Source organism: Vespula pensylvanica, chromosome 14 (assembly GCF_014466175.1).
Source record: "Vespula pensylvanica isolate Volc-1 chromosome 14, ASM1446617v1, whole genome shotgun sequence".
NCBI lineage: Eukaryota > Metazoa > Arthropoda > Insecta > Hymenoptera > Vespidae > Vespula > Vespula pensylvanica.
The window spans coordinates 3,938,447-3,952,037 of NC_057698.1; the positions used below are offsets into that span (position 1 = coordinate 3,938,447).

Here is a 13,591-nt window from a genome sequence, read left to right on the forward strand (position 1 = left end):
CGTATACTTTTGTCCGCCTCGTACAAGTAAATTTTCAAGTAAATTTTAATTAATTAACACGAAAGTGTAACGATGTATCGCGAAAGGGTATAATTGTTATTATTATTATTTGAAAAAAAAGTTTATAATTATTAACACTACGTTGCATCCGTTTTTTTATTCCCTTCAGAAAACTACGAGAATGTAACTTTACAAACAAAACTAAAAGGAGGAAGCTCTCGTTCTCCTTGCTTTAAACTTCCTCGACTCGCGAGTTCGTCACAATTAGTTCGTCACTGACTCGGACCGGACAATCGTCTTTTATTTGAAGCACCAGGTAAAGTTTTCCACGCTCGCTTACGAACAACGCATTGCTCCAAGTTCGCTTCGAAAGTTTTCTCCCGTTGGGTTTAAGCGTCCGAAACGGTATCGCGTCGTCGTTTGCTGCTCTTGGAAAATTTTCTTCCCGGAAGAGAAAGAGAACAAAAAAAAAGGAGAGAGAGAGAGAGAGAGAGAGAGAGAGAGAGAGAGAGATTTCATTTCGTTTATACGGAAAACATCGAGTACAATATTCTGGCAAAACTGTTCGAACTTCGTCCAAATAAATTTGTTTTCTTTAAAAAAAAAAAATATTTTTTCCTTTCTTCTTTTTCAACCTGATTTAATTCACAGAAAGAAGCATTATATTGTCGTTTCGTGGAAGAAGAAGAAGAAAAAAAAAAAATGGAAATAATTTTCCTCGGTACAAAAAAAAATTCTCTTTCCTCAAACAACATAAAGATTATTTGCTATTTGTGGAATCAACAAGAAGAGATTTTATATATTGTTTACGAGGAAAAATTCTCTCTTACGATCTTCCTTCTTTCCTTAGGAAAAGTAGTATTTACTTGGCAGAATCATAGGGAAGAAAATTTCAAGTGGATTTACTAAATAAAGAAGATCTTAGTTGGACGAAAGTTTCTTGTTCTCGTAAATTTATTTTAATTTCTTAGGTATACGAGTATTTTTCTCGCAGTTGCTAGTGAAGTAGAGTTAGCGTTCGCGTACAAGTCCAAATAAAAATAAACGAAAAATTCATGAAAGAATGGTAACGAACGAGAGAGAGTCTTATGGAGAATGTCGACGAAACTGGAAAAACGTAGAGAACTTAACGTAAACGAAGAAGTTCGTTTCAAGCTCGTCGACTAGGACTTGCGGCTCTTTTGTCAAATTACTTTCTTCGTCTTTCACTCTTTCTCTCTCTCTCTCTCTCTTTCTCTCTTTCTCTCTCGTATAATTGCTTTGTCGACTCTCATCGATTAAAGAGCCAAGTAAAACAGGCTATCTACGTAAACGTTGTACTCTCTTTCGCGTTTCCATTTTTCTATTACTTCGTAAAGTTCTCTAGGCGATTCTAGGCTTTGAACTACTCAAAGCTTTTTTTTTTCTTCCCTATTTTCTTCCCTTCGAGAATCGTTTTTGCTTATAATAACTCTCCCCTCCACGATATAGCGTGAGAGATACGCATGAGAGTTACGAATACAACTACCTTGCAAAACTCAATCCGATTTATTCCAGCGTGAAATCCATTCCGTAGGAAAAATGAATGCAGCTGCGAAGGATTCACGAAAAGGTAAACTTAACGGTTATTCAGCTTCGTAAACTCCACAAGTAACTAGATACTCTCAGAACAATCCGTAGGATTTTCTTGATGTATTATTATGTTTACCGTAGCTCGTTTTTTTTTTTTTTTTTTTTTTTATATTTAAAAACAATCATGTTACATAAAATCTTTGTTGTATATATTTTGAGAAAGAAAATAAAACGATAAAAGCTCTCTCTCTCTCTCTCTCTCTCTCTGTCTCTAATAAAACTCGACGAAATCTTTTTTGTTCTTAATATCGATAAATCGTTTTATAAAAAAATAAGATAAAGTCGATATTTCGATACAAAACAATTGGGAAAGTTGACATTTTCATGCAATCGTTTGAATGCATTGTTTGAAATTAAACTCTTCGTTCAATATTTCTTTCTCACTTGTTGTGTTTTACTTGAAGGATGGTTTTTATTTTATAAATCATGAATGAAAATCCTCTGCAATAGTTCACAACATTTACAACAATTTACTGCTTATCTTTTCGATCGTTGTACGCGCGTTTTGAATTTCACTAAGCACCAACCTATCTACGATTATACACGCAATGTTCACGATAACATCGGGAGCGTGACAAATTTCGTGTCCGCTTGTGTTTATATAAACAATACGTGGCGATGTTGTATGCAAAGCGAGCTAGAAATTTGCAATTCAGAGATATTGCGAGACCGCGACGGTCCTCGTGAAAAGACCGAACGTATGTTTATCATTTTCTAAACGGGATTACGCGAGAAATGTTTTATGTCTGTCATACAATAGTATATCTTTTCCTTTTTTTTTTTTTTTTTTTTTTTTTTTTAGTAGGATAACGTAGGACAAGTTCAAAAGCAGAATCATTTGACAAATTTGTGTTTCTCGGTTTATTATTTTTGCAATTTTTTACAAGACTCTTTTTTCTTCTATTTTTTTTTTTTTTGTTTCTGGATAACGAAAGACATGCTCGGAAAGCAGAATCGTTTGACAAATTTATTTCTGAGTTTATGTTTGCACATTTTTATAGGAATTTTCTTTTTTAAAAAATGGCATAATTTATCAAACATGATCCGTACAATTTTAGTTATACATACATATATATATATATATACAAATATCACACATATACAAATATCTAATGCATATAATATATACATATCTATATATGGATATAATTAAAAAAGTAGGAGGCCATAATTAACGACGTACCAGCTCGTTCGTAGTTTCACTTTCAAACATCATGCAATTAGATGAAAAGTCAACGTAGGCAAATCGTAGGTCCGAGTTAACTAAGGTGTCCACCAATCGAAAATTGTTACATCGAGTTGTGGTAGAGTAGTTCGAATTCGACCCTTTTGCACTGTTACTCCGGATGAGGTCGGAAACCGCATGTCGCGATTATCTCGAGTAGTAGTACTCGACTCCTTGAATACTTCTCAACGAATACTCGTGTGAAATTATAAGTGACTCGCAACAACTATCGACAAATTTGCGAGGGACGTACTCGTAAGTTATAAGTACGTTATTACAACGTACAACATTAATTGCATATTTATTGAATTTTCAATTAAAAGAAGAAAAAAGAAATCAAAAAGAAAAATAAAATAAAGAAAAATAAGAGAATAGGAAATTCGTAAAATAGAATATTGAATTTTATACAAACGTGTATTCATATCAATCGAATTTTATATAAATAATTTTATTATAAAATATGTAAATATTGAATTTTAAAGGTACTTAGGATTTCTTATAATCGTTACAATCAATCATAAGTATCTTTAAATAAATCATTATATATATATATATATATATATATATATATATATATATATATATATCTTTTTAATAAAACATTGTTGGATATAAGTTTGTATGAACTTTTTTTATCTATTTGACTTCAGTAATACGTACTTATTAATTTTGCTTCCAATCTTCTTGGAAATGTATAAATTGTGTACGTATGTATAAAATCTTTTTTCTATTGGTTAATTTTGTAGAAGATTCGAAGGAAGACTTGGTCTACTTACACATTTTCCATTTTTCGCTAGTTTTCATCCCTGTCCGAGTTCAGCAGAATAAAAAACGCTTGAACATCGCGTAAAGCACATACATTATTCATAGCGAGTGTCATCATGTAACTTTGCGATTCAAACTCCTCCCCTCCATCACTTCCTTTGCTCTTTCAGACTCGCTCATACCGTCCATCGACACAACGTGTTCCAAAGCTCACTAAAAGCACGAATACTTAATTGAAAAGCCTCATGAAACCAAATCGTTACGTTTAAAGTACGTTACATTCGTGTCTACTTGGTGAGTTGCGAAGCTGAAAGGCCAGTACGCAGTGTTTGCATGCTCATTAATGAGCACGACGTGCTCGTGCCACCCTTGCGAACGTGTAATCGTTCGTGGGATTGTGTTTAATCGTTACCCACAAATCGACAAGTTTTAACACGAGAAGAGCACATTGCCATACAGCCTAAATCGAAGTCAATAATTTCTAAATAGAGTTTGCCTACGTGCGAAACACGAATCGTCTAACCCAATCGAATTATTCGAGAACAACTATGTGCGATCTATGGAAATAATTCCATGTTATTCTTTGAGATAAAAATTTGCTGATTCCTTTGAACGTTCATGTAGTTCTAACAAAAAAAAAAAAAAAAAAATAAATAAATACTTGATATTTATATGGAGTATAATAAAAACTTAATCAAACATTGATTATCTAATATATTTCTACAATGTATCCGTAAAGATATCTCAGTTTTCTTTTAAGATGAAAATTTGTAACATTGAAAGATTTATAACGATATTCTCAACATTGTTCTTAATAAATCTTACTAGCGATTTTATAAATTCAAAAAACATTCATTAGGATTGAACAGAAGGGTATGAAATGATCGAGTTTTTATGTCGTTTCTTCATAATTCAATCGAATCATCTTATTCAAATATTGTTATAACAATTAATATGGAATTCGTTTGCTTAATAATAAATTCTTTGATTTCTTTCTTCTTTCTTAAAAAAATTGCAAAAATTTAGAAAAGTAAATCTATGGTCTATGCACATACACATACATCTATATTTCTTTCTTCGTTTTTAAAAAAAACTGTAAGAAGTTCGAAAAGTAAATCTATGGTCCACACACACACACACACACATTTTTATCTCTTTCTTCTTTTTTAAAAAACTGTAAGAACTTCGAAAAGTAAGTCTATGGTCTATATATATATATATTTTTTTTTTTTTTCTTTTTTAAAAAACTATAAGAATTTCGAAAAGTAGGTCTAATATATATATATATGTGTATTATATATATTTTGCCTTCTAATTTCGAAACTATACCGGAAAGGCTTTAAAAGTTACGACGAAATTAGGAAGGCCGCTTTTATCTCTGACGCGGATCGTTGCAGCAGGTCATAGTATCCGCTTAGTATTGTACTATCTCCTACCTGAAACTTTTCGCTTTCCTGTGGTTTTAGTAAATTGGCTCGGCGAAAGTGAAACGAGCGTAACGACGACGATGAAGAGGACGTTGTGAGAGATAGTACGACGGTAGTAGAGAGGGAGAGAAATAGTTGATAGTAGCAGAGGAGAGAATCGTTCCTACCCCTTTTCCAAAATTTTCAGAAACTGCAAATTTGCATAAACATACCCGACTGGACAAAACAATCCGCGAGAATTGCAACAGTAGCAGAAAAGAAGGAAAGACTTTTCTTTTATTTAACTTAGTTCCGTAATGAACGCATAAAGCTACATTAGCATGATTAACTTTTTTCTAGATTTTCTCTCTCTCTCTCTCTCTCTCTCTCTCTCTATTTCTTTTTCTTTCTTTTATTCTTTTCCTTTTTCTTTCTTTCTTTCTTTCTTTCTTTCTTTCGTAAAAAGCTTTATTTTAATTTAAGTTAAATGATAAGAGTAAGCAGTAGTTTGAGCCAAGTCAAGTTAGCTGGCCACATTTAAGAAGCGCGGTAATCTTAAATTAAGAGAAAGATAAAGCCAAAAAGAAAGAAAGAAAGAAAGAAAGAAAGAGAGAGAGAGAGAGAGAGAGAGAGAGAGAAAAGATTCGGAATAAATCGATTTGATGATAATAAATGCCATCGTAGGTACGACAAACGTAGAGATATTACGAACGGTAGATGATAATGAAAGCGACCGATAAAATCGACGAACAGTGCTATCGATGACTATATGAAAGAGAGAGATAGAAAGACATATATCAACGTGACGTTTTACTGACAGAATATTTAACTCTCAGCGATAATTTGAACGTTAATCACGTATTAAAAATTTAATTGACAACGACGTCGAAGAGTTTATGAGATAAATCAAAATCGATGATAAATTTAGTTGGAGTAGAATATAAAAAAAAAAAAAAAAAAAAAAAGAAAGAATGATTATAAAAATCGATGTTAATCATGTTGAAATTTTTCATTCTTCTTATTTTTCTCTTTCATTTCTTTTACGAGTATATAAAATACGTATATTACAGTCCATATCGAAAGTATTTAAGTTCGTCTCATTCAGATACACTTTTTCGTTCTCTCTCTCTCTCTCTCTCTCTCTCTTTCTCTCTCTCGTAACGTGATTTAGAAATACTTTGAATAGGTAAAAGCACAGAAAGAAAAATTATTATTTTAATTAGTTTTCTTGTAAAATAACAAGTAAACTCGATCGATTGCTATCTCGGACGTTAACTACAAATTTTCTAGAGATTAATGCTCACTAATATATATATTATGTGTGTACGTATGTGTGTATTATATACACACAGAACGATAAACATGATACATGAAATTCTGAAACGATGCCAAACGGAAATCATAAAAGCGTATTACACACTCCTCCGAGTTCGAAGATATCGAGAGAAAGAGAGAATAAAGAAGTAAGTATACTTTCTCTCTCTCTCTCTCTCTCTCTCTTTCTCCTCACCTTCCCTCTCTTTTTTCCAGCTCGTAAAAACAACGCAATAGTACTTGCCGTTTTTTAGACAATAGACTGCTACATACCGATAGAAAAGAAAACACAAACTGTGGGGACCTTCGCGAATAAGAAAGGCTAGGTAAAATTCAAAAGAAAGGAAGTCTCGGGATGTCTGACCAATGCGCCGGTTTTACTACTATTGTGAACTCTATATTCGAATACGTATCTTGATAGTTTCTTCGGGTTTTACAGCATGGAATAAAGATAAGAAATATATTATTATTTCTCTCTCTCCCTCTCTCTCTCTCTCTCTCTCTCTCTCTCTTAGTTTAAAAAGGTAAATAAATAAATAGACAAATATTATTCTTGGTAATACAAACAATTTTATATTTTCATGTTTATTAGTTCTGATGTTGGCCGTGGAATAATTTGTAATATACATAGAAAAAGAGAAAGATAGAGAGAGAGAGAGAGAGAGAGAGAGAGAGAGAGAGAGAGAGAGAGAGAGAGAGAGAGAGAGCTTGGTGCTTACCTATTAAAAATATAAATATTTAAATTGGAAGTATATTGTTTTTGTTTAATCAATTAATCAATTCAGTGCCTTCTACTGTAGGCAAATACCAAGCGTCGCTAAACGCGAGATAGCTCAACGAAATAGGGACGTTAGAAAGTTTCTTACTGCTGCAACGACGCGACTTGCCATTACGACGAGCATCAGCCAGTCCATGTTCCGTTGATGAAAGCAAAGAAGCGGAATGCACCATGGCAACGACGAATTCCTAACGCAGTTTGTTTTCTAACCTGGCAACGACGGTACGAACTTTCGAAATAGTTGTTAGCTCCGCATACTCGGAAATACTTTTGAAAAGGTATGAGTAGTAACATTGAGAGAAATAGAGAGACAGAGAGAAATAGATAGATAAAAAACAATAATTGTTACATTATAGAGATATTTTGACGTTGCAAGAACTCTTATGCAATTATCTGGAGTAACGTAGAATAAATAATCGCTATAATAAGCTTTGTTCGAATCGATTTTGCAAAGTAAGCATATAACCGACCTATGTAACTCTCAGTATTTATTAAGTATACCTATAACGTACGTACTCCAACTCCGTTTCGGTCCGATTACGAAACTGTTCAGATAGGATCGTAAAATATCACTTTGTGAGAAAGATATTGTTGTTATCTTTCGTGTGTTTTCTCTCTCTCTCTCTCTCTCTCTCTCTCTCTCTCTCTCTCTCTCTCTCTCTCTTTTATCCTTTTTGACAGAGAGAAAAATTGAGCGAGAAATGTTTTTTTTTTTACCTTCATGTTCTGAAACCCGATGCGTTTCAATAACTCCATACCGATCGTAATGAATTATAAAAAAACGAAATTCGATATTCGAACGGCTTTGATACAAAGCAAAACGAACTTTTTAACTGAAGTCTGAGCCATTGGACGTAATTGCAATTTTTTGCGAGTATCTATCCGAGTTCACATTATACGAGAGGAACTTTAAAAGAGATGACATGAATGTATAGACGTAGTTTTATATATACGTATATATAATAAAAGGACAACATAACAAATTATTAAGGATTAAAATGATTTTCCTATAAGCTGGTGATTATAAGAGTTTCTTATTTATTTTAAAAGGAAAAAAAAAACAAAAAAAAAAAGGAATCAGGAAAATATATTTCTTGCAAATTCGAATCATATTACGTACGTAAAAAAAAAATAAAATAAAATAAAATAAAATAAAATAAAATAAAATAAAACAAAATCAGCGGAACGTGCAATTCAATTTCTTTTTTTTTTTTTTTCTTTTTTTTCTGTTTAGAATTTTTAATTCATATTACTTTCATAATTACTGGAACACTCTTAATGAGACTTAAAAACGATTTAACGTCTCTCAACGTGAACGTTGAACGTTTAGCACGGTTTTTGTTCGCATACCAGCTGCTTAAGAGAAAAGTTCTTTCCTCGAGGAAGAAAAGTTAAACTTTTAAGTTTCAACGGTATACATGCCTCTGTTATTAGACTTACCTCTCTTGGAAGCGTGAAAACTGTCTTGCGGTTTTATCTGCTCAATCTGGGCACTGAGACGAGACTTGGGCAGAATGTCCCTGTTGGCGTTGATTTTTTCTACGGCGTAACGAAAGGCCACTTCCTGTTTGTCGTCGGACGGATGAAACAGCCCACCTGGGAAATCATACATCCATATTAAAGGTTGATACTTTTGACGAGGAATACCGGTACTATCTTCTTCGTCTTATTTCTATTTTCTTTATTTTCTTATAACCGACAACAAGTTATCCATCTGCGGAGCAAAATTTACTACTACCAGTTACTCACTTTCTTTCTTATCTTTATATTATCTATTACGTATATTACGTATTGCCATCTTTGTCATTCTAATAAAAAAGAAAGAGAGAGAGAGAGAGAGAGAAAGAAAAAGGAGGAGAGGAAGATAAATATCTTTCCTTTTTTCTCAAAACATTTGACTTTTCCTAATATTGCGAATTTCTTGTTTTTCTTTTTTATTTCTTCTTCCCAAGAAAAAATAATACTTGTTCAATTATTTTGTGTCTTTATGATATATTAAACAGCAAGTTAACGATCGATTAATGATAATCATGAAATTCGGAAAATCGGAATTATATCGAAGTAGTGAAACGTTAATGAGAAAGAGAACGTTTGCTAAATCTATTGACCTTTCTACTACAGGATCATCGAGAGTCAGCTCGATATGGAAGTCGAGTATTCGCTAAGTGTCCACTAGAACGATACTATTGGTGACCTAGTTTTTCAAATTTTTACTATTGGACTCACTAGTTTCTCTCTCTCTTTCTCTTTCTCTCTCTCTCTCTCTTTTTCTTTCTTGGACGTAAAAGATGATCGTCGAGGACTAACGATTGAAAGGAAAGCAAGAAAGTTTCCGCAGTTAAGTGTAAAAATTTCTGACAAAGCGTTTTCTTACTTCGAGTAAACTCGAAATTATTTCGACGATGACGAGGTAAGACAACGTGCTCTTTCAACGTCGGGAAGGGAAGAGACGCCTCGACGTTAAATTTCGTGGATTCGAGCGGAGCGACGCCATAAATTGATTTTAATCTCGTGTACGTCATAAAGTAACTGTGAGCGAGAGCAGCTGTGCCAGCTCGCGACCCCATACGATTTATAGAATACGCGCGATAGATAGCTACCTACCTGGTCTCTCTCTCTCTCTCTCTCTCTCTCTCTCGTTCTATTAATTAATTAATTTCCATCGAGGTAGATAGCAACGAAATTGCAGTAATCAAGCTGACGGTAGAGGACTAACGTTGACGCTCTCGAATCTCGTTAGGTCAGCGACATCATAATTTACTAGAAAGTCTAACGAACGATAAGAAACAACGATCAATGCGATCGGACCAAAGTGATTGATCGTATTCGAAAATGAAAAAGAAATTTGTTTTAATCTTCTAATAACATAATTTTTGTTTGATTTTTGAAAATGAAATCAAATTATATAACGTGGTCGTGCTTATATCGTAGTTAGCAAACGTTATATTAATTTTGTCGTATGAAAGAGATATATATATTTATGGTGTGACGAAGAGAGTATTCAATTAATAAAGTCACTGAGACGATTTTGATGATTTTTGACGTTGATGCGATACCGAAGTTAATTCAGTCCTTTCTTTTTTTTTTCATTTCTCTTTTATCGTTATTTTTATTTATTTATTTCTTTTTTATAGTCAAAGAACGTTCCAATTGGATTCATCGTTTTCGTTTTCGAAACGTACCAACAATCGCTTTCTCCTATCGAGACCAACCCTCGAATTAATAAACCTTGAATATTCATTGATTTTTAATGAATTATTTTCTGCCAGTCGAGCGGTCATCCAGGCAGAACGTAACGTGACTTTCACGATGCACCATTTCGCTTCGATCTCGGCTAACCTCGATTGTTCCTTTATCGTTATAACGAAACAGAAACGATATAAATGAATTTTGCTTCGATAGATCGGACGTAGGAAGATAATTATGTATTATATTTCGAAAATATATTCATTAAGCGTATTCGAGAACGTATATGGTAAAGTATGCAAATGTGTTTGGGAGAAAGATCGAACAAATTGTTTCTGTAGAATATGGAAAAAAGAAAAAAACAAATCGATCGAAATTTCGATTCAACTGATATATTTTCGATTAACAATAATTTACCTTTAAGAGGTAGAATCGACGAAGTTTCTTTGTTGTCTCGTTTAATGTAATTAATTTGTCACGGCGATAAAGCTTTTTTCAGCTTTTATATAATATTTTTCTTTTTCTTTTTTTCTCTTTTTTCTGTTTTTCTTTTTTCCTTTAGACGCTGTTAAATTATCGAGAAACTCCTGCAAGTACTATGGCTTTGTTCGACATACCCTTTCCCTACTTGACGATGTAACAATGTGTAAAGCTAGGAAGAGAGATAGATAGAGATAGATAGATAGAGAGAGAGAGAGAGAGAAAGAAAGAGAGATCAGAGCAAAAGAAAATCGAAACGATTACGAGGAAAGTTCGTGAACGATGTATAAAGAAACACTTTTAATCCGACGATGGTATTAAATCGTTACCTTTTTCACTTACGAGATAAAATGAAAGTACTTTAACAAACGCACATAGACAAATATATGGGCACACAGATACATATGAAAGTTAATTTTGATAGATAAGTACAAATCGTATGAGTTTTTGAGCGGTAGTTAATTTTTATACACGATTCGATCAGTGCGAGTTCGTCTTCGAAATATTTCCTCGTAACTTTCGAATTTATAGAATTCAAGATCAAGCTGGATAGAAATAATGGATCTTTTCTTTCTTCTATCTTTCTTGAATAAAATTTATAAGAGGATAATCAGTGATGGATAAGTTCGCGTTTTATAATTTGACCGAGAGAACTTTCAGGACTATCGGTAAGATATACAAAGAATGGAAGCATCCTTTTTCCTAAAAGCTCGAGGGAACTTAGAAAGATACTTACCTATCCTAATGATATCAGGAAGAGCCACGGCATGGGCGGCGAGGAGCGCCAGTAGGAGCCACCTCGCAGCCATTTCCGGTTCCGGTTCGCCCCACCGTCTCTCTTCTCTCTTCCACTCTTGTAACAACTACCACCACCCTCTTCTATCCTTACTCTTCCTTCTCTTCTTCCTTCTATTTCTTCTCCTCTTATTTCTCCTCCTACTTCTTCTTCTTCTTCTTCTTCTTCTTTTTTTTCTCCTTCTCTTTCTTTTCCTGCTCCTTTTTTTCCCCTCCTTCAATGACTACCCTCCTCGTCTTCAGCTCCTCCTGACTCTCTCGAAGAAATTCACGCTGCTGGAAAACAAGATGGGGTGGCGAGTTCATTAAAATGCACGCCGCAAAACTTCACATCCGCTCTGAATATCTCTGCTCTTTTTTCTCTCTCTCTCTCTCTCTCTCTCTCTTTCTCTTTCTCTCTCTCTTTCTCTCTATCTTTTACGTTTCAGCCAAGAATCGTTTCATCTAGTGGCGCCACAAGACGTCTTGATCGACGGCTCTCTTTCTAGTCTCGTGATTTAGAGAGAGAGAGAGAGAGAGAGAGAGAGAGAGAGAGAGAGAGAGAGAGAGAGAGAGAGAGAGAGAGAGAGAGAGAGAGAGAGAGAGAGAGAGATAAATAGAGAGAAAAATATAAAGTTTGAAATAAAAAAATAAAAAAAAAAAAAAAAGACAACGAAGATTGACGTAAACGAACGAGTAAAATGTCGATGCTTTTTTCCTTCGTTATCGTTGAAAGATATAAGTTATGTAATTGCATCATTCATTAAACGAATTTGTTCTTCTACGCTTTAAGTCTGTCGATATTTCTATTGTATATATTAATATTTAAAGTAACTATGTAAGTTACGTTAATATTAGCTTCCTCCTAGATCTTGATAGAAGGAATTTTTTTCTATAATTCCTCGATCCTTCGAATGATTCCTTCTTTGAAATGAAAAATTCATTGAAAACTTTTCGCTATTACGTACGTATATGTATTTGCATAGGTTTAAGATACTTTTATATAATTTCTTTCGTTAATATATTCTTTCTGATTTATCATCGAAATATTGTTAAAATTATTATTAAAAAGAAAAAGGAACGATGCTTCTTGTGCAAGAAAATTCTTTACAAAATTTATCGTACGTTTCTTCTCTTATAAAACGAATACTTTCACTTTCACGAACTTTACTCGAGGGAAAGTACAAAACAATTTTTGGTTTGAAGGTTAAGGCGAGTGCTAGCACGATCTCCTGATAATGAGTCGTTGGAATGAACGCTTTCAGGCGATCATTAGGAGGGTAACGTGAAGTAATTGTGAGCTCGAGCACCGCTCGTTTAACCCTTCGACGCTCTTGTTCTCTCCTTTCTTCGCACTAACCCTGATCATGAGTAGGTGTTTGTATATGTGTGTATATTTTGTACTCTACGTATAGTACAATACAAATTGTACTCGAGTTTCGCGTAACGTCACTCGACACTTTAATTACGCTATTATCGATAACCAGACTCGTTCTTTAATAGAAAAATAAAAAGAAATATGATAGGTAGTTTTGTCGCTACATTGATTTTCTTCACTTTCGTTATATTGATACGATTTAAATGAAATTTAGAATTATTTTAGACAACGTCATTGTAAACGTTGATGATAATAATAATAATAATAATAATAATAATAATAATAATAATAATAATAATAAAAAAGAAAGAAAGAAAGAAAACGAATTAAAAGAAGTTTCCTTACGTACGATATTTATACGAGAAAAGAAATATAACTGAGTCTGATCTTTTTACGATTTCTCATCTTTCTTTTAGCATATGTAAACCTGGAACACGTTGCCACAATAATCCAACGTATGCAATACGTTGCTTCACGTGCAACGAAAAGATACGTAGAAAGAAGGAATGAAGAAATTACGCTAGGAAAAGCGCTAGAGGGCGGCTTTAGAATGGAAAACGTGTAGATATATATATATATAAAAAGGAGAGAGAGAGAGAGAGAGAGAGAGAAAAAAATAAAGTAAGACGTGCGGTAAATAATGTCTGACATATACGATAGGATGAATTTAGACT

The 13,591-nt window shown here is 33.5% G+C and overlaps 1 protein-coding gene across 8 annotated transcripts in view; it reads right to left on the reverse strand.

The window, feature by feature from the left end:
• LOC122634340 (glutamate receptor ionotropic, kainate 2) overlaps nt 1–13,591 on the reverse strand; it is a 216,425-nt gene that overhangs the window by 118,579 nt on the left and 84,255 nt on the right. For all 8 annotated transcript variants that reach the window (XR_006328365.1, XM_043823187.1, XM_043823190.1 and 5 more), the window contains exons 2-3: nt 11,502–11,836; nt 8,540–8,695 (exon numbers count right to left, since the gene is read on the reverse strand). Coding sequence is in view for 7 of the 8 variants with exons in the window: in XM_043823187.1 (XP_043679122.1) it covers nt 8,540–8,695; nt 11,502–11,574 (229 nt within the window). In the remaining variant the exon portion in view is untranslated. The remainder of the gene's footprint in view (nt 1–8,539; nt 8,696–11,501; nt 11,837–13,591) is intronic.